General features: G+C 43.1%; 1 protein-coding gene across 5 annotated transcripts; it reads right to left on the bottom strand.

The window, feature by feature from the left end:
* Positions 1-2,727: 2,727 nt before the first annotated feature.
* Positions 2,728-20,189, bottom strand: LOC135903687 (pleckstrin homology domain-containing family F member 2-like). Of its 5 annotated transcripts, none has more exons than XM_065434025.1 (9): positions 20,124-20,189; positions 17,225-17,289; positions 16,533-16,670; positions 14,911-14,974; positions 12,034-12,162; positions 11,711-11,817; positions 10,665-10,827; positions 10,001-10,149; positions 2,728-6,645 (listed from the first exon to the last, which is right to left on the bottom strand). In XM_065434025.1, the coding sequence occupies exons 1-9, from the start codon at positions 20,155-20,157 to the stop codon at positions 6,445-6,447; spliced, it is 1,050 nt and encodes a 349-aa protein (XP_065290097.1). In that variant the 5' UTR covers positions 20,158-20,189; the 3' UTR covers positions 2,728-6,444. The 5 variants fall into 5 exon arrangements, with proteins under 5 accessions (XP_065290097.1, XP_065290100.1, XP_065290098.1 ...); XM_065434028.1 differs by lacking the exon at positions 20,124-20,189 and adding an exon at positions 19,962-19,986; XM_065434026.1 differs by lacking the exon at positions 20,124-20,189 and adding an exon at positions 19,749-19,840.
* Between the last annotated feature and the right edge of the window lie 2 nt (positions 20,190-20,191).

Genomic DNA, 20,191 nt, shown 5'->3' with positions numbered 1-20,191 from the left:
TGCGTTCGCCTGTATTGCATTGTTAAAAACACAAGTGCAAGAACAATACGCACACAGAGGCAGAGATGGACACTACAGTGCTCTATTTTCTCCAAACATTTGCGGAAAAAAAGGCATTACATATATTAATCATTCCAGCCGTGACACGTGTGTGGGATTTAACAACAAACAAATTTTTATTCTCTCTCTCTCTTTTTTTTTTTCATTGTTAGATCTCATTCGCATATGTGATAGCTGGAAGGATACAGTGTGTCCATGTGACCCATGTAACGTGTGGTAAAATTAAAAAATATGAAAGGTGCCAGGTAGCTGGACAGAACAAAGGTAATTTTTGCAGTTGCTTGGAGCAAATTACAATGTTTTTTTTTATTTTGCCTAATTACGAAAGTAGTTATTCAATCAACTGCTCAAATATTATATTCATTTCAAAATTGTCCAAGAGAAACTTGCACGCCATGTTGAAAAATTCCCAATCCAGCTTTCTGTTGCTCAGTACGTGTCACTTTTTCATATTTCACTGGCTTTCTTTCAGGGTTGGAAAAAGACGTAGTACCACGTACTGAGCAACAAAAAGCTGGATCAGGAAGATTGCAGAATGGTCTACAATTTTCTCATTGACACTTTTGCTCTGAATATGATCTATGAGAAGTTGATTGATGAATAATAACCAATTATGTAATTAGGAAAAACAAAAAATCTAATCAGACTTGTTCCAAGTGATGGCAATAACATTATCTTGGTTCTGTCCAGCGACGTGGCAATTGCATATATTGGCACATGTGGGACACATGGTACATGCAGTGCCATTATTTTCAAATAAAGTTTTTTGGAAGTAAAGCGCTGTAACATTCAGATCAGTCTTTGCACTTTGTTTTAGTAGTGATTTTGTCGTTTTTAGAGCCAGGACATAAATAATGGTTTCTCTCAATAAGTTTCTCATTTAAGAAGTGTAAACAGGATATTATCATAATCATCCCATGTTACGTTCACTGCAGGACGAAGGCCTCTCCCTGCGATCTCCAATTACCCCTGTCCTGTGCCAACCGATTCCAACTAGCGCCCACGAATTTCCCCATTTCATCGCCTCACCTAGTCTTCTGCCGTACTTGACTACGTTTCCCTTCTCTTAGTACCCATTCTGCAACCGTAATGGTTTAACGGTCATCTAACCTGCACATTACATGACCTGCCCAGCTCCATTTTTTCTCTTAATGTCAATTAGAATATTGACTATACTCGTTTGCTCTCATTCTGTCTCTTAACATTATGCCTGGCATTCTTTGTTCCATCGCTCTTTGTGTGGTCCTTAACTTGTTCTCAAGCTTCTTTGTCAGTCCAAGTCTCTACCCCATAAGTCAGCACTGGCAAAATGCTCCGATGGTAAATGCCTTCCTTTTCAATGATAACAGCAAGCTTCCTGTCAGGACCTGACAATGTCTGCCTTATGCAATCCAACCTATTTTTATTCTTCTATGAATTTCCTTTTCATGATAAGGGTCCCCTGCAATTAATTGACCTAGGTAAACATACTCTTTCAGAGACTCGAGGCTGGCTGGCGATCCTGAACTCTCGTTCCCTTGCCTGGCTGTTCATCATTATCTTTGTCTTCTGCATATTAATCTTCAACCTGACTCTTGCACTCTCTCTGTTAAGGTCCTCAATCATTTGTTGTAACTCATCTCCAGTGATGCTGAACAGAACAATGTCATCTGCAAACCGAAGGCTGCAGAGATATTCGCCGTCGATCCTTACCCTTAAGCTTTCCCAGTTTAATAGCTTGAATACTTCCTCCAAGCACACAGTGAATAGCATTGGAGAGATGATGTCTCCTTATCTGACCTCTTTCTTTATACGTATCTTCCTACTTTTCCAGTGCAGAATTAAGGTAGCTGTGGAATCTCTGTAGATAGTTTCCAAGATATTTACATGAGCGGTCTGTACTCCATGATTACATAATGCCTCCATGCCTGCTGGTATCTCTACTGAATCTAAACAGGACGTTATCTACGCTGTTACAAAGGCACACACAATCAAGATTGTGAGATTGACTCTCCTACTAGAAACCTAATGTTTGTTTTGTGCCATGAAAGGACTTAGTTGCACAGAAAGCAACCGAAGGATTCGCAATTCTTTAACAATTGAAATGGCCCTTGAGAAATGGGCTCGCCCGAGTAGCTGTGGAACCAATCTCAGAGTTAATGATATGCGAGGTTCTCTGTGCTATAGGTGGTGGCCAAATTGCAACGCCGACGACGACTTCGTTGTAGTAATGGAAGCCAATCTGGAAGGCCACGCACTGCTAGCATCAAAAGCAATTCCCAGAGCCAGAAACATGGTCTCCATGTTTTGATCCTCACCTATCGTCAGTTTGAGATCCACACACAAAGTGGGTGCCACAGGCCTGTAAAATATTGCCGATACAGCAGTGCATGGAGGTAGCACCGAGTTATTTCGTTCCAGCGGGATTAAATGGGACGGGCCAGTCTGCACTTGTCTTTCGTGTTAAAACGCAATACTCTTTTTAAGCATTCTTTTATGTAATTCCACATGCCCAACAAAATGGTAATTGTGACCTTCTCCGTTTGAATTTTACACTATGCTAAACATTCCACCATAAATTTTCAGTCAAGCAGTTCTTTCTATTTACACAAGCAGGAGCTGCTACGACTCTGCATGAAGTCGGCAACTGGTGTACAGCTGCATGCACTAAAAACTCAAAGACTGAGGTAAGACCCATATACAATTTTATTAGATCAAAAGCTATGTGGCCGAGAAAAAAAAAGAGTCTACCCACAAAACAATTGATCTTCCCTGTGGTCACACTAGTAAAAAAATTTTCTGTAGGTATTTACATCACACTCACTCAACACATACATACACAAGTGCTGTGCTTTTCAAAACCTATGTAATCTCTTTCTACCAGTAGATATGAGTGTCTATTCCCTCATAGCAAAGGCACTTGGAGAAAACCTTTTTGAGGGTCACGCTTACATTTACCCACCATGAAGCCAGGCCCCTCAACATAATAGTTTTAGCATAGTGTAGTAAAGGCCGTGTTCTGCATCAATCACTTTTCAAGATGCCGCTTTCGGTTCATGCTTATTGGCTATGCCAGCAGGCAGAACACCGACATAACCCCATTGAACTGTCCACTGGACACGTCAAGCTGAAGTATCCCCAAAAGTGTCGAGTCAAGAATACTGGCCCTGGATACAGGAAGCCGTATCAACACGACTGGTGGCAACATGCGGTGATGCTGTACGGAATCAAAGCATGCAAAACTACTGCTGTTATGTGCAGCAGTGTTCTGCTTCTGGGATAAACATTTTGGCATTGCATAATCACGAAGGTATTTTCGTATCTGCTTTTTTCCTATACAGAAGTTTCTTGTAACACGTTTTTATCTTAGAGCAAAACTCAATCAAACAGCATCATATGTCGCCACCAATGCTGCTATTCCTGTTCTACACTGCTTCCCAGTATTTTGACATACAGTCAAACCTCGATAAAATGAACACAGATATAACGAAATAAATCTAAAATATTTCTAACCAGTACCCAGCATGTAACAAATATATGCCTATAACAAATATCAGATATATTGAAGGTATTTTCACGTTTGATGTGACTGTTGTAACGAAATTCGACTGTATGTTCCCACTAAGCTAAAACTCTGGTTATACATACTGCTGACAAGGAAAACTGTGCAGGCAAGCATCACCAGCACGACAGGCACCAATGCACCAATTTTGCCCTGCCATGGACAGCAGGCAAAGCTTTGAACCCAGGTTCATAATTTAAGAAGGCAGTGGACGACAAAAAACGAGAGGCTAGTAAAAGATGCAAGACAAGTTCACAACGTTGGCATCTGCTGCTGTAAATTAATCACACATCTCAACATGAAATTCAAACATCAGTTTCAATTTTTGTCAAACTATCATACATGCCCGTTTCACACACGGCAATCAATTTCAAGGAAATGTGCACAAAATGTTGCACCTTGATTGCAGATTGTCCGACTGTGCAGTACATAGTGCAGTACATAATTGATGTTTTACCCATGCTGAAATTTACATTTCAGATATGAATTATGTAGTTGACAAGTTTGCCCTTCTTAAAAAGTGTGAGCAACGACTGTCATGATGCATCTTGTACAAACAGTAAACATTGTGCAGTGACGAGTTTTCAAGCACTTGAAAACAGCTTCAATTGTATCCTAAAGCTAGACACATTATGAAGCAATGCAGTTCCATCTGCATTATGAAAAAGAGCTGGCAAGAAATGCTGGACTGTTCAATTTGGATTCTCTAAGCATCTCCGTATGCATTAACTTAACACGCAAGAAAATGTCAGCAAACCAAGTCTGAAAGCATTTGTTCGAGAAGCAGCACAGCACAACTAAAAATGCATCAACCAATACAGCTATAAATTAATGTCTAACGGGAAACAAACACATTGGGAAATCCCCTCTACATAAAAGTTGGCCTGGAAAAGGTGTGAAGGTGCAAACACAGTGCAATTGACCAGCCAGGCAAAGCTAAACTCAATAGTGGCATATTGCTGGCCCCCACTCATGGCCTGGACATTCCTTTGGCATCAGAGCCTGGATTAACAAACAAATGCTAGCATCTACTCTAAGCACAACTGGAAACCTTGCGCACTGTTCTAGGATCGAATAGAAATATGCAGCAGTGGCACCCCTATAAAGGCATACAAGCATTGCATAATTTTTGCTCTGGCACATGCATACGCTAACAGAAAGCATCACTTAACATGCATAAACAAAAAAAGAACAAGGAAAATATCCCACTCTGCCAATGTGAATGGAACCTGAATGGCAACTTAATATCGGTTGCAGTTCTGTAATCTTCTCACGAATATCTGCCGATAGCGATAATTGTCTTCGCATGCACACAGCCTCTTCAACAATGTGCAGCTACGAAGTCAACTCCGTGCTAATCATGTCAGGACGAAGCTCTGCTCAGCAGGCACTTATGACAGGCAGCAAATGAGTTCTGGTGCCAAGTTGTGCGTAACATGACAGCACGCTGCCTATGTTGTTACCCTATGATGTGTCTCAGTTGAAGTATGTTACACTCGCTGACAACTGCCAAGCGAGCTTCGCACAGTTTTTGCCATTGAACTGGTGCTAAGACAAAAGATTTTTTGCATAGCGCAGACCTGTGTCACAATACTGGAAGACCTTGATGCGAAAAGCAGTACGAGCAGAAACATCCTATGATGTCATGCTCAAAGCGCACACAACGCTTATTGCAATGACCGCTTAAAATTTCGTGGCTTAAATGTGTCAGCAAGCTTGTAATTAAGAAAGTAATCCTGCACCTTTCGTTTATCAAAGAGAGGGGTAGTGGAATACAAGAAAGCAAGCTTCTAGCACATCATAAATTGATCACAACGTCATTACTGGTCTCGGAACATGTCTTCCAATATATAACATTCACGCTACGCTAAAGCACGCTAATACTGTTTTAGTTCTGCTAGAAACAGGTGGTCACCTTTGATGCACCGTACCAAGCAAATTTCTTCCAATGACTTCCATAACAAGCTCTCTCTCAACTGACTATCACGAATAGGTGTAGCACACATTGACACAATCCTGCTTATTTGCATTGCAAAGTGGTCCCATCTTATGGACATCTGAAAAATGCAACAAGCTATCCAGTGCTTTAAAGCAGAGGCTTGCAAGTATACCTTCAGTTCGTACAGCATAGCTTGAAGATTCAACCTGTACTTTACTCACGGAATGAGATGCATTAACAAAGCATCTAACAAATGTGCATACTTTCATTTCCACCATCTGCCGTTGGTGCGACATCAGTGTAATTTTGGCTCTTTCACTCAAGATCACAGTCCGCATTGCCTTTAATGACCAGATTCGTAACGACATGACGCGGCACTCTCAAGTAACTGTGTGTATATATAGCGTGTTATACTTTAAAGTCTCCCTGTCACATTTCATTCTGCAAGTGTTGTACAACATAGCAATACCTGAAAATAACATAGGCCTTATTCAAAATTACGAATTGAGAAAGGAGCTGCATCATTAAGTATACTAGAAGAACCGAAGCAACAATAAGTCACGCCTGTAGACAGGCCACGCACCATCAGAAGCACTAGACAAGTATTCAATCTGCCTTAGAAGAATGCAGTTTGAAAGATCCGTGCCACATTGCAAGATGCAACATTGGACTTTCGTAAAATGGGACAGTTTCTCAGTGTGATGTTGCAGATATCTCGGGGGAAAAAAATTGAACCCCCAACCCTGGATGGCCCACATCAAAAGGCAGCCGCACGAATGCAGGAAACCAGCACCACGCAGCAACAAGTGCACGAGTAATCCCAAACAGTGTAGAAAGCACCTTCGAACAAAAGATGCCCCGGGGGCAAAGGATTGCATCGCATGGACAGCATAAACAGGCAGCCTCAGTGTCCGTCCGGGTGGGGTTCTCCTCCAGCCATGGGGTCCACCGCCGGGGCATCTCCTTTTACGTTCTCGTAAGTGGGCGACACGTCTTGCAAGCTGCTCGACTCTTCCGGATGCGTCGACACCGGCACTGCTTTGGCTTCTTCGGCAACCTCCAACTCGGGGCTCTTGGCTTCCATCATGTCTCCGTAGAAGGTGGGCTGTGGGAAAAAGAACTGCAGCTTGAGGCTTACGCTCCCCAAGAAATCTGCACAGTGGAGGCTTATCTTGTCCCCAAACAAGAATCGTCATCTATCATGCACATATTTCCTCGACTATGTTCACGGTACTTTCAGATCATGGCATGCACATATCATGAAGAAGGGTTATCCAGGGGCTTTATTTTTGTTAGTAACAATCATACGAAGCGAACAGAAAATGAAAACAAGAAAAGCATAAGATAAGTCACTTGCTTTAACTGAAACATGTAAATGAAATAAAGGGAAATGAAAGTGGACAAAAAAGCAACTTGGGGTAAGTTATTTTGTCATCCACTTTCATTTCTCTTCATTATGTCCACATTTCATTTAAAACAGGTAATTTACCCTATGCTTCCCTTGGTTTTCACCTTCGTGTTTGCAGTATGGACTTAATAAACACTCATACAGGAAGAGAAGTAAATTGGACGAGCACTGGTCCAAGACATTGAAACCTTCGTTTCCTTGGTTTCATATATGCCTATCACTGCGACAAAGCGTTCCTGACAGGAAATTAACGAACACCGAGTCTTAAATAAAGGAGGCATTTGCAAAGTTTGACAACAATTTTTGTTTGCATGCAAGATAAACCCCAAAGAATATCTAAATTTTTTTTTTTTGAATCCAAATACTGATGACGTAATCAGCGTGGTAGTGTAGCTTCTAAAATCTAAATGTTCTCATTTTCTTTTCATGCCCATCACAGTCAAAGTGTGTGAGCATGGTTGTAGCCCATCTCACAAGAACTGTGAAGTATACAACGAAAGCTGTGAGTCATGTTAGCCAATCAGACAAGAGCCAGCTGCATGTCGCAGAAAAAGGAGGAAAGGCTCATCCACTGCCTGCAACTAATCTTGTCCATGATGACGCTGAACAGAAGGCTCACGGAAGGATTAACTGTTCGCAATGGACAAGCTCTGCTCTTTTCTCGCTGACATGCAGCTAGCTTTCATTCCAGATTGGCCGATGCAAACCATAGTTTTCAGTGCACCGATTTGAGTCAGCAAGGTAGAGCAAAGCTAATAATGCAATTCTATTACAGAGTTTGGATTATACTCTGCTTACTGATAACAACCAAGACAAAAACTGGCAAAAAAAGGCTCATATATAACAGGAATGCAGAGCACCAAATCAGCAACCGTCCTCTATACTCCTTGTGGAAGGTTTTTGTCTTAGTTGATCACATGCTGACTCGCCCAGCACTTGGTCTCATTGAAAACAACACTCTCAGAGGTAATCTTAATGGTAGCAATAAACTATGGTCATCTAAGTAGATTACTTCTTGCCATCGCTGCATTCATAATCACTCCAACATGCTTCCATCAAATAGGAAGTCCTTAGCACTAATGCTCAAGCCTTGCCTTGAGATGTACCTTATAGCATCAGCATGTTATAGTATCATAGTACAGCAAAACCTCGTTAAACTGTACCCACTTAAACAGCAGTTTCGTTTTAAAAATAGTAAAGTCAAATCCCCGACTCAGCGGCCATTGAACATAATCTGTTTTGTATCCGCATAAACTGTACCAGCTTGTTCCGTGTACGTATCGGTTAACACATAGTGTTTCCACTTTTCGTTGCGCAAACACGACAGTGCGGCGTCTCCATTGGGCGGCCCAGCATTACAACAAGCTTTAGAGATTGGAACAACGGCCTCCATGCGCCCTGTGTGTTTGCACGTGAAGCCACATCAACATCAACATAATTTCGTTGCCGTGCCAGAGAGCGTTGTGGTGTCGTGCAGTCAAGGACTCCCGTCATGCCAAAGCGCAAATAACAAAGATGCCGGGTGCTCAGCATAGAAGAAAAATTAGACATCGTTCGTGCTGTCTAACGTGACACGAAGAACTCAACGCTGGCCCGCGACAGGGATCTGCTGTTGACTATGGTATGTGGCATTTGGAATGCGAAGTAGCGTGGCAGCGCTGCTGCGACCCCGAAGAGATGTCGGCTACGAGGTTCGACTATTCACCATCGTTGCCTCTGATGTTACCGAAGTGTCGGCTAGCAACATTGATAAGGACGACATGGAAAGCGACAGCATGGGCGATTCTGGCCCGGCAGTGGCCGAAGCTACGCGTTACGTCAACCTCGTGAATACAATCGCTGCGACGAGAACAGCACCCCACAATGAAAAGGTGCCCCGTGATTTCTGCAACACTACTGCGCCTGTGCCCGGAGAATATGCAACGCCAACGAGGAATCTGCCATGCAAGTGTTTGCCGAGAAGAGGGGGCTGGCTGAAAAGCTGGCTCACAGTTCAAGTTTGAGGCCGCTGTCGTCGCTGCTAGGCCGCCGCGGCATCAAACGAAAATAACACGTTTGTTTTTGCATACTGCATGTTTTTTCCCTTTCATCACAGCCTCTCCGAGTTCCGTTTTTGACAGGTAAGTGGGCGATCTCATGCTATTTCGGTTAAGCAGCACTACCGTTTAGTACATACTTTTTCCGAGCTCCCGACAACTACGGTTTAACGAGGTTTCACTGTACAATTAGTATGCCATAAAAGTACTCAGCTATGTCGAGCCTGTCATCCTGTCAAGACAAATGGGAGGATGCTGTGTGGCTCACCCTGTTCCCGCCCATCAACAATAGTATCTACAATGCCATCAGGAACTTTTGTTATAAAGTTACCGCATTCTGTAGGCATTGGTGGCTTCCAAAAGATAGCATGTAATGAATTATGAGAACAAGCCAAGCTCTGTCTGCTTATATTCTGCAACTGAGGCCCTAGCAAACCGTGTAAACATGCCACACTACACAGCCACAATCTTAGAATTAATCACTCTGGACATACTGCTTTGTGTAGGAAAAAGTAACGTGAATGAAATTTAAATTATGGGGTTTCATGTGCCAAAACTACTTTCTGATTATGAGGCACGCCGTAGTGGGGGACTCCGGAAATTTGGACCACCTGGGGTTCTTTAACGTGCACGTAAATCTAAGTACACAGGTGTTTTCGCATTTCGCCCCCATCGTAATGCGGCCACCGTGGCCGGGATTCAATCCCGCGACCTTGCGCTCAGCAGCCCAACACCATAGGTGAATGAAATTTGAAAAACTATTTAGCAAGGAGGGAAAGAGGTGCGATACGTTCAAATATTATGAATGGGATGTACACGAATGTCAGAGCACGCAATGTTTTAAACATTCGCTCGAGACTAGGCGCTCCTTCAGTGTCATCATTTTGTTGCGTCCTTGTTGGCATTGTTGACCAAATATTCTGAGACAATATACTTTAATTAGGGTAAGATTGTCTTAAACAAAAAGGAATTCACATGCTCTTAAAAATGCAGTTGCTAAAAATCAAGTGGGGTACCTTCTCATCAAATGTCAGGCCATCTATGTCCTTGGACAGCCCATTGTCTGCAGAACCATCTGCCCGTCTGTTGTCATCATCGTCATAGTCAGAGTCATCTTCTCCGGAGGAGTCGGCACCAGTGACTGGCTTGTCCATCTTTTGCTGAACTGCAAAGTTTAGCAGGAAACCACTTGAATGAGTACAGCGATTTACAGCTCATATGGCGACAACTTATGAATTGATGGGTTGATGGGGGGAATGGTTAATTTTGGGGCTTTCACTATAACAATCTTTCAGAATAGCAAACAATTTACCACGGTCCCCTGAAGTTCGTTATATTGAGATTCCACTGTACTCGTGGTAAATAATCGTGACTTCGGGAATATGGCCCGTCGCTACACTGCTCGACTGGTATTCGCATTACCATTGTCAGTCATCGTGAGACAAATTCTGCTGTAATTTTTAGTGACTTCTGATGGTACATTTTCCCGGTTAGTGAGTTCTTGCTTTTTTTTTTTCAGAACGAATGAACGAGGCTCCACTGTTTGCTAAAGTTAGTGCTCGTGTGCGGTATAGCAGATGCGCTTTGTCTTCACCTCTCTACTGCGCTGAACATTTGAGCTAGTCTTACCAATAAGGCTGAAGTGCAATGCTCTCCAAGATCAAGAAAATGTGCCCTCACCTCTCGCCATGCCACCTGTGGTCAACTCCAAGATGGACGCCCTTGACAAAGCGTCGTAGCAGGTGAGGCAGACCCGCAGAGGCTTGGTGGACTGCGCTGGCAGTAGGAACTTGCGGTTGGAGCAGGGGCCACAGACCACGGTACCACACTTGCGGCAGTGGTGCTGCAACATGTGTGGAACAAGCAGGCCAAAATGAATGACAAGGCAGTGCTGCTTGGTAAACCACTGCAATAGCTGACATAGTATTGTAGTAATAGTCATGGGCATATGCAAGTGATACAGGTCCATGAGACAGCTACCACCCCCTGATATACAAAGCAGTGGACCTCATTCAAGAAATTCTGCACTTGCTTTCTGGCAGAGACGCAATGCCATAAACGTGGGGGGCAATGCTTGTAACTAATGTGACAGTAAAATCAGCAGTGCTTCCTCCATGATCCACCAAATGTACAAAAGATTACAACGCTACTTGCCTCCTCTCTGGCCTTTCTCAATTCAGCTTAACTTATTTTTCCAGCTTTTAACAAACTCTTTTATTTCATATTCAGTTCAGCTCTCCACCATCTCGCCATTATAAAAATAGGCACATGTTCTTCCCCAGCAAAAGCGTACGGACCAGGGATCCTGTGATAAAGGCAATTTTCATCTCTGCCTACCAATGTAAATTGATATGGAGGACTACAGTCAAAACGTGGCATTGCGAACTTTCCAGTGCACTTTTCAATTTCAGTTTGTGTGTGCGAATTACAAATACATTCAGTTTTTTTCAGTGAGCCTGTGATCTGTACACTCTTGCTTACCAGAGTACATATGCATTGCTTAGATCTCATGTGCTATCTATCCCCAACCTTTTCCGCGGAATGAAAATGTATGAAGTACAGGTAATATGGGAAGCCAGCTGACAACACATACTCTCACAATACTGATTACTGTACGCAGAACACATTCCTATAAAATCGGACATCAACCAAAGAGGACTTTAGCAGCCTTCTCAAGTGATTGTACTGCAAAAAAGAAAAATGTTTCAAGAATGTGGCAAACATACCCGACGGTTCAGCATGGTGAACTGGGTCTTTCGACAGTGCATGCAGTAACCGGCCTCAGCATCAGGAACCCACACAGCAGCATGCTCCTTGGTTGGGTATTTTCCAGCTATCCAAGTACAAGTGAAATACAAGCAAAAAATTCATACACTGCGAAATATAAGCACTATGCTACAGTAAATACATGGCTGTAGCTATAGAATATAAAATACAAGTGCAGTAGCATTGAGCGTTTAATGTCATGACATCAGGGAACTATCTTTAATCTTGCTGGCCAAAAATAGAGCACCTGAACAACAGCAAGCACAAGGGCAAGTTCACATACTTTTCCTGATAGTGTCCTCAACACATTTGTTGATATGTGCCATCCACTCTGTCTTTTCTGTGGCAGTTGCTGCATAGACGGCAAAAGACTTGGTCGGGGTCCTGATGAGCCAGCCATTCTTCAACCCAGCTGAAATGTTGCGACATTTAGTGGTCAGACAACTTTCTGCAACAATTCACAACTGAAACTGCCAAGCTGATATGTGCAGACTTGCTTGCATATTGTATATTACGCCATATTGCATATTAAGACAATACTAACCTGGTTTACCTCAAGTTTCAAGCATAGTCGCTCACATTTTTCTTGGCATGTACACAACTCCAAACTTATGCATGTCCTGCAACATGCCCTTATGGTGAATTCCACTAGTACGTCTGGAGCAGTCGCCTGAATTGTTAAGCAAGCCTTTATTTTGCATGTCTGAATTTGCGAGTGGAAAACAAATTGTTCCGTGCCAGATTACAGTGGAAGTCGTTGTGCGTGCACAACCCATTCTGGAAATGAAGCCTCACTTTTACTCAACGCGCTCCCACGGTTTCATTCACATGAATCAGTACAAACGCTATCATGGAAGTGATGCTGAATCTGTGCCATGTTTCTGTTTGGAACTACTACGCACAGCCACCACTTCTCGCAAAACCAAACTCCTCCAGCTCCTCTCAGCAGCCAAAAACAATGAGTGACATGCCCTTCAGTTCCAACAAAATTCGTGCCCCATAACAGAGCAAGAGAGCATTCTGCCACAAAGCAAGTTGATCCAGAACTAGCAGTGGAACACGTGAACCTGCTTCAGATCTACTAGTGAAATCCAATATTAGTCATTTATTTTTTTTATTTATTTGTAAAATACCTTACAAGGCACCTACATGTGGATTGAGTAAGGGGGGCATAGAATCAAGTACATACAATCTAGTAACAACAACAACAACAATAATAATAATAATAAAAACACCAGTCAAGTGCACAGCATAAAAGTAAGAGAAACATATTAGCTGCATAAAGCTGCATACGAGTTTGTAACACACGTACAACAGTGCAAGAAAAAGGTAGAAAAAATAACACAGAACAGTGAGTGTGATATTAATGGTCAACAAGGGTTAAGTGAGTTGAGTGAGTGCTTGAATTTTTCACAGTCAGTTTCCGCAACTATGTTGTCGGGGGGGGTTGTTCCAGAGCCGAATGGCACGTGGGATTGCAGATGAGTTAAATGTTGCTGTTTTACCATAGATGCGCATGAAGCTATGATGAATGTATAATCTGCGCGACCTGTGCGATGACGTTTCTAAATGTAGGGAGCATTTGTTAGTGTGGCGGGCGTATTTATGAAATAATTACAAAAGGGCTAAGTCACGATGATTACTTAGCAGCTGAAGTGAAAGGTGAATCTTTATTTGAGTTACACTAGAACGGTAGTCATAATTCCAGGTAATGAAATGTGCGGCTCTATTTTGGATTGATTCCAGCATGTTAATTAAGTAATTTTGGTGGGGAGACCAGACTGGAGTGGCGAACTCAAGTCGAGGGCAAACAAATGTTTGAAATGCCAGTTTGCGGATAAGTGGAGGTGAGTTCCGAAGGTTATGTAGCAGGTTAGCCGAATATCTTTGTTTTTCCGTTCTAATGAATGAAGGACGCCAATCATGGGAGTTTGCACCAACCCAAGCTGCTGTAACACCGCTCCCGTTGCTATCTATTCATCACGTTTGTTATTTATGCATGTAAGGACTACCATATTTACTCGAATCTAACGTGCACTTTTTCCTGACAAAACGGGGCCAAAAATTATGTGCATGTTAGAATCGACTATGAGCCTAAATCTGCGTTACCATATCACCATCGGCATTTCAAAATGGCCACCTCGTATGCGCTTCAAGCCTAGCTGCCGAGTAGCTTCCTCTATGTGCTGTAGGACATGCGCAGAGTCCACCGTCATTCTTCCCATTTTATGCGTTTGCTCTGTCAGCATGGAAGTGCCGACTGTAAAGACACGCTGAGTTCATCACAATGCTGCAATTAAAAGAAAAGTGATCGCGTGTGCGGAGACCGACGGAAATCGGCCGGCATCACGGGTGTTCAGAGTTCCCGAAACTTGCGTGCGGGACTGGCGCCAACAGGAAAGGCGTTCTACTTCGACGCAGCTGCTGCGTAAGGTGCGGCCGCATGGCCTTTATCTTGAAAGCGATCTGCGATGGAGACAGTCTATGCATCTAGGCACACCGTGCTGTGTTGTCATTGCTTAGGTCGTGTTGAAGCGAGAGGCCGCACAAAGGTAAATTCGCTCGCTCCTGATACCGCACTTCCTCACTCCAGCATGTTGATGAAGAGTTTCCATGGTCATTGAGTGATTCGTGTTCATGTTCGCTTGTACACTCGTGAAACCATGCTCGTTAATATAGTTAGTAAGCGAATGTTTAGAAGTTTACAATGCCGATAAAATAACTTTCCGTACTTTTCGTATAGCTGTGACTAATTTGCTATCGCAATCGATGCTTCGCCTTTGAAACGAAACTGACTTTTTTTATTTATCGCAACTTTAATCATTTGGAGTAAATCTTTGTTTTTCTATATGAGAGAAAGGTGCATTTCTGTATGAAAAAAATGAGGTGCGCAATAATGTAAAGGACTCTTTTTTTAGGTCTCTGCAAAAGGGTGCACGTTACAATCGAGGGCGTCTTTTTTTTTTTCCTTTCTTTTTGGTCACGCAGAACGGGTGCGCGTTACCGTCGAGGGCGCATTACAATCGAGTAAACACGGTAAGTGTCACCACAAGAGAGGGCAATCGCATTGGAGCATAGGCACACATTCCTGCTTTGCCAGCAGGCAGTGTAACCTGCATTAGGCATACACAACTAAATGAGGGAAAAAAGATTCACTCACTTCCATCGTCCCCTAGGTTCTCCAGCTTGACTTCTTCCAATGGAATAATGTGCTGCTTGTTGTACTGTTCAGAAGAAGAAATGCATATTTTCACTCTAAGTAATCTGTAATGTTTCTGCCAGCGTGTGACATACCGGAAGAGGATTAACAAGCAACACACTTCTGCAGCTCAAGCACAGATGCCTACTTGGGCAACTGCAACATTATGTGTTAATCCAATCTCTACTCTCAACTTCAGTACCAGTAGCTTCTAAAGCGATAACTATGCCTTTCCACCACACACTACCACACAAGAAAAACAAAACCCTCAAGCATCACAAGGACAGCAGGAAAAAATCTAAAAACAAGATGTGTCTATCCTAAACCAGGACTGGCAGCCAAATAGCTCCCTCACAAAACACAGACATTCCTCTCTCAACTCCAGACATACAACACTGCTCTGCAAAAATTGAGAATCACTACATATAGATGATTTCGTGCGGGGATTAACAGCAGCAAGCCTGTAGCTCCAAGAAACTGCCACTCGCATGCCTTACTAGGCTAACATGGCAGAATAAAAAGCATATTTTTCAGTTTTTCAGTGCATGAAAATTCTCTTTTACTTTCTACTTTGTACAACTTATGGCAAACTTGACTTGCAAATCTGCGATTTTGTGCCGGGGAAAAGTGTTGAAAATCTGCAGGCTTCTGCTTTGATGCACTCAAGCTAGTTACCCTTATTTATTTATTTTGTTTGTTAATTTAGCAGGCTATGTCTTGGGCAAATCTGGAAGCTGTCTAGTGCCTATCTTGGTAAAAGACGAACAGGTCAAGAGCACCAGCTGGCTAAATAGTGCGAAGTTCTTAGCGCTAAAGTGACCCTTACAGCAAGTGAACTGAAAATGACATTCATTCTGCAGTCACATTAAAGCAATCGTGTACCATAATACAGTACAAGAGCTGGCATGCTCAGAGTGTGATACAAATCTTTGCACATATGGCAGGCCACCTAAGTTACACACTTGGCAAAAATCTGGTTCTTGTACATCTTGGTTTCCGTTTGTAAGGACAGGAGTGGTATTTATGCATTCAGATGAGCACCGCTACAAGTGACATTAAAACTACACTCAAGCATCAGACCAGGCCTAGGGAAAGATAGTGCAAGCATCTCGCTTTTCGGACATTTGCTAGTCCTCATGATTGGCCAGCATTGTGTTTTCGTCAGTGGTCATCGGCATGGTGAGGAGGGAGTACAGATTGAGCACCGGCTACTCAGTGACGTAGGAGGCAAAGCATACGTTCGGAAAGAGGGATGCGTGCACAATCTTGCCCCTAGTACATGGCTCGACATGAGCTGTACAGCAGTGGGTTCATTTCTGGCACGGATGCCCGACTACAGGTTAGGCAACTTGACAGCTGAGCTGGGTACGCCAAAAACGCCACCTGAGCCGCAGAACAGAGAGCCACAAGTCAGACAGTCTGCAGTCCATGCACTCGAGCCTGCTGTACCGTCACACGGTAACACTAAGTATGGACAGCTGGGCTAGTTGGTTGTGATTAGCATTATGAAACATCGTTCCAGCGCACAATTGAACACGGACGAGAAGAAGGTAACAGCAATGAGAAACGAGTGTAGTACTCACTTTCTTCTTGTTGATCAAGATGTTGCCGTAGACGAGTATGTCGTTGAAGAGGAAGAACTGCCTCGGTTTTTGCTTCTTGCGACACATCTTTGTGAGAACACCCTCTCCTACAAGCACACGACCATGGGAAGCCAATGGCTGCGAAAATAAAAACATCACTCATATTAATAACGTGCTGACAATAGCACACTGAGTACATATTACGCTTTTGCACTACTGCTACAAAAGTTCAGAGTCCGAATAACTCGTAACAAGACCAGGTACAAAGCCTTGCTGCAGTCGCCGGCACTCCGCTCACTAACCTATGAGCAAGCCTTTCACTCAACTGAAACTTCCTGGATTCGGAGAGCCAAAGCATAACCGGCAAAAAGGTCTGACAAAAGGGCATTCATAGGGCATGAACTACGTTCCAGGTACGCCTATATCATATATTTATGGTGCCACATGCATCAGCAGGTACCACTACAAGATAGTGCTACCGATATGCTTGCATATATTACATGCTTGCGGCTCCAACGTTGCCCATGTGCAGAAGTTCTCTCTACCTGATTGCACTCAAGGTTGTACATAAGAAGCCAAGGAATTCTCTTCTGGACCACATTTTACCAGACAATTTAAAGGTGCCTAATGTGTTTGAATAAATGCCAATCAGCAGAATGCACACAACACGAAAAAACAAGAGAAATTCGTACCTGCCCGGAGCTTCCAAAGCAATTTTCGATGTTTGCAATCCGCTTGGCATTTGCCCGGGTATTGACTGTAGAATGAAAGGAACACACAGAATACGTGTTGCTCTTTATACTGACACACTAACACTAGTGCACACATGACAGGTATCAATGAACATGAGAAATGCCAGCTTACATGTTGCAGACTACGGCAAAAGAGGGGAAAAAAAAAAGAAGCCTCATCATGTTCTTTCACACAGCATTTGCAGTTTTTTAAGGGTGTGTGAACAGTGATTTTTGAAATTGAATCAAGGGTAGCGATAACACTGAATTAAATCATTCTCTAAGGGTTTTCAAACGAAACTTTTCAGATAACTTTGTAATTATGCTGTCTGGCTTTCTAACTGTTTCTAACTCTGGTCAGATTATTTTGATTTTGTCGAGAAGATAATGCAAAGTTGTTTTGAACTGACATGTCAATCATCTCATTGTCGCATGCATATTATTGAAAATCTTTATGAAACTTTGAATAGCAGCTATTTCAAATGAGCACCCAGTCTTGTAGCAGCTACTATTGGAAATAATATAGCCCTTTAATAAGTGCTATTTGAATAGTTTTTTACTCTTAGCTATTATTCAATGTTGTATATAGAGTCCAGAACCCATTAAATAGCAGCTGTCTCATAATCAAACTGAATAGTATGACAGTCAATTCGCTTTTTGCAACTTTCTTACAAATGGCTACTTGTAAGATCCGTTCTGCAAGTGATATGCGTGTGCGCAACCTAATGTTCAGAGTTATCATTTTAAAACACGCATTTAAAACACAAGTACGTCTGCAAGAAGCATCAAAACACTTATGCAATGTAATGTCATAGTTGGCGACAATGAAAGAATGCATAGACAAGTACTCTACTGTCCAACTCAAAGAAAATTTGTAAACATACACCAGCCAATTATGCTCACTCATTTTTGTGACATCATGGCAAAGGCAAATTTCAGTATTGACATCTCTCAAGAACCGTTATGAACCACAGAGACACAGGTGACAGCTGTAGCATGTTTTTGTGGGTGGAGCTCGTACTGAACTCTTTTAGCCTGTCACTGAGCACATTTAATTGACTTATTATATATACTTGATTAGCATGTGTGAATCTGGGTGAACTCAATTTGGAAAGTAAGCAAACTATAATTATTTGAAACTTGTTCCATAACAATACAATGCAAGACAATTTTCAGTTTCACCGTAACTAAAACGTCAAAGTTTTAGACAAGTTTATTTTACTAGCATGTAGGTTTAATTTGGTGTCACTTACATCTGACGCATAATTAGCTATAACACGACATTCAGCAACCAAGAACTGAGCAGCGGTTGTACCAAGCAGCGACCAAGGCACAATGAAAACGCACGCCCCCACGTCGCAGGGAAGTACGATTACAACATTGATACTAAAATTTTCAACCACTTCGTTGGACTGTTGTAGAGTAAAAGACACCCCGTGCGTTAGATTCTACTGCTTCGAATCAATGCGGCTCCAGCCGGCAACTTACTATACGAGCCGCTTTCAAGAAAAGCGAACAGTTTCCGTGAAAGGTTTCGCAATATCGGGTAATAGAGCGCGGCGCAGCTCGTTTGCACCGACTCGACTCTGCTCAAGTGGAAGCACGAGATTCATTCACAAGGTTTATTTTGCGCACGTGACAATGACCCTGAATCCAATCAGCTGTGCCCCTCGAAACGCACAACGCGAGATGAATACACCGGCCAAGAAAACTGAAACATGGCCATGAACTCGCAGCGAGCCTCGGAAGGAACCGAAATTTGCGTGTACCGTTTACTACAAACGCGGCGTGACACGCGCGTAACTGCGGTAGCTCGTCAGTCACCACGCACGACGGAGGCACTACGTACTACTGCCCCCCTTTGCGACTTGCGATAAGACAAGCTGTGTTTCGAGCGGTGACACAAGTGCTGCGCTTCGTAGTACGGAGTGAGTCATAAGGAAGACCGCTGCGTTACAGCGAAACAACGCTCAACAAGCTTGTCTGTGCCGTGTCAACAACGGAGGCGATCCTCCTGTTCAGCAACGCGAGCTCTGACACAAGACTAAGGAGGCTGCCTTATGTATTTTTTTTTTTTCCCCTCCTGGAGCGGGTAGAGAGGATGACCAGTTCCATTCACTGCTGCACGAAATAGCTTCCGTGCCGTAGACAGACGTTCAAGGTTTTCTAGCGTGATGTTTTTACACTGGTGTAGTCAGATATGGAAGCATCGTAATCGCTCAAGCGCCGCATTTTTTTTCCCCCCCAACAAATAAGTTATTTATAAACTCGCAGGCAGCGGACGATACCACATTCGCATTGTGGGCGTACCGCGCATACCTTTAGATCATCTAGTGCACACCGACACAGGAAAAACTGGAAGCGGACAGCAAATGGCTGAACGCTTTTCCAAAACACCAGAATCACGAATGGCGATACGGCATGATCGTATGTCGGGGGACAGTTTCTTTGACATGCAAAACAGCGAGGACCAGCAGCGACTTACCGAGGCTGTCAACCATCTTGAAGCTCACAGTGGTGAGATATTCTCAAACGCAGGTCACACTCAGTGCGCTACTCACAAAACCAGTGCCCACTCCAATACAAGAAAAAAAAAACAGCAGTTAAACCAAAATAATAGTACACGGTTTCCAATTTTTTTTTTGAGTAAAATAGTCGCTCATGAATGTTTTTGTTGCCAAAAATAATGCAGCCCTACCTGAATGCAGCAGTAGAAGTGCAGAGCCAAACAGAGCAACATCACAGAATGATAAAGTGCACAGAATGTGAATTTCATGCTATGATTTGAGGCAGCAATAATAACAAGAAACATCCGCAATTACCGTCAGTGAAAAATTGAAAACAAATCAATACAACAGACCAGTGCCACAGTCCATGGTGGAGCGTGGAGCCATGAACTCTTTTGACGTTGCATAGAGGGCGGTGGTG

Source organism: Dermacentor albipictus, chromosome 9 (genome assembly GCF_038994185.2).
Source record: "Dermacentor albipictus isolate Rhodes 1998 colony chromosome 9, USDA_Dalb.pri_finalv2, whole genome shotgun sequence".
NCBI lineage: Eukaryota > Metazoa > Arthropoda > Arachnida > Ixodida > Ixodidae > Dermacentor > Dermacentor albipictus.
The sequence above is the reverse complement of the archived record's forward strand: the minus strand, read 5'-3'. Positions and strand labels throughout refer to the sequence as shown.

Coding starts and splice junctions, on each gene's coding strand:
- LOC135903687 (XM_065434025.1), bottom strand. CDS start 20,157: ATGGCTCCACGCTCCACCATGGACTGTGGCACTG. Junction 16,671..17,224: donor GCTTTGGAAGCTCCGGGCAG/GTACGAATTTCT, acceptor TTATTTTCGCAG/CCATTGGCTTCCCATGGTCG. Junction 14,975..16,532: donor TCTTGATCAACAAGAAGAAA/GTGAGTACTACA, acceptor TCTTCTGAACAG/TACAACAAGCAGCACATTAT.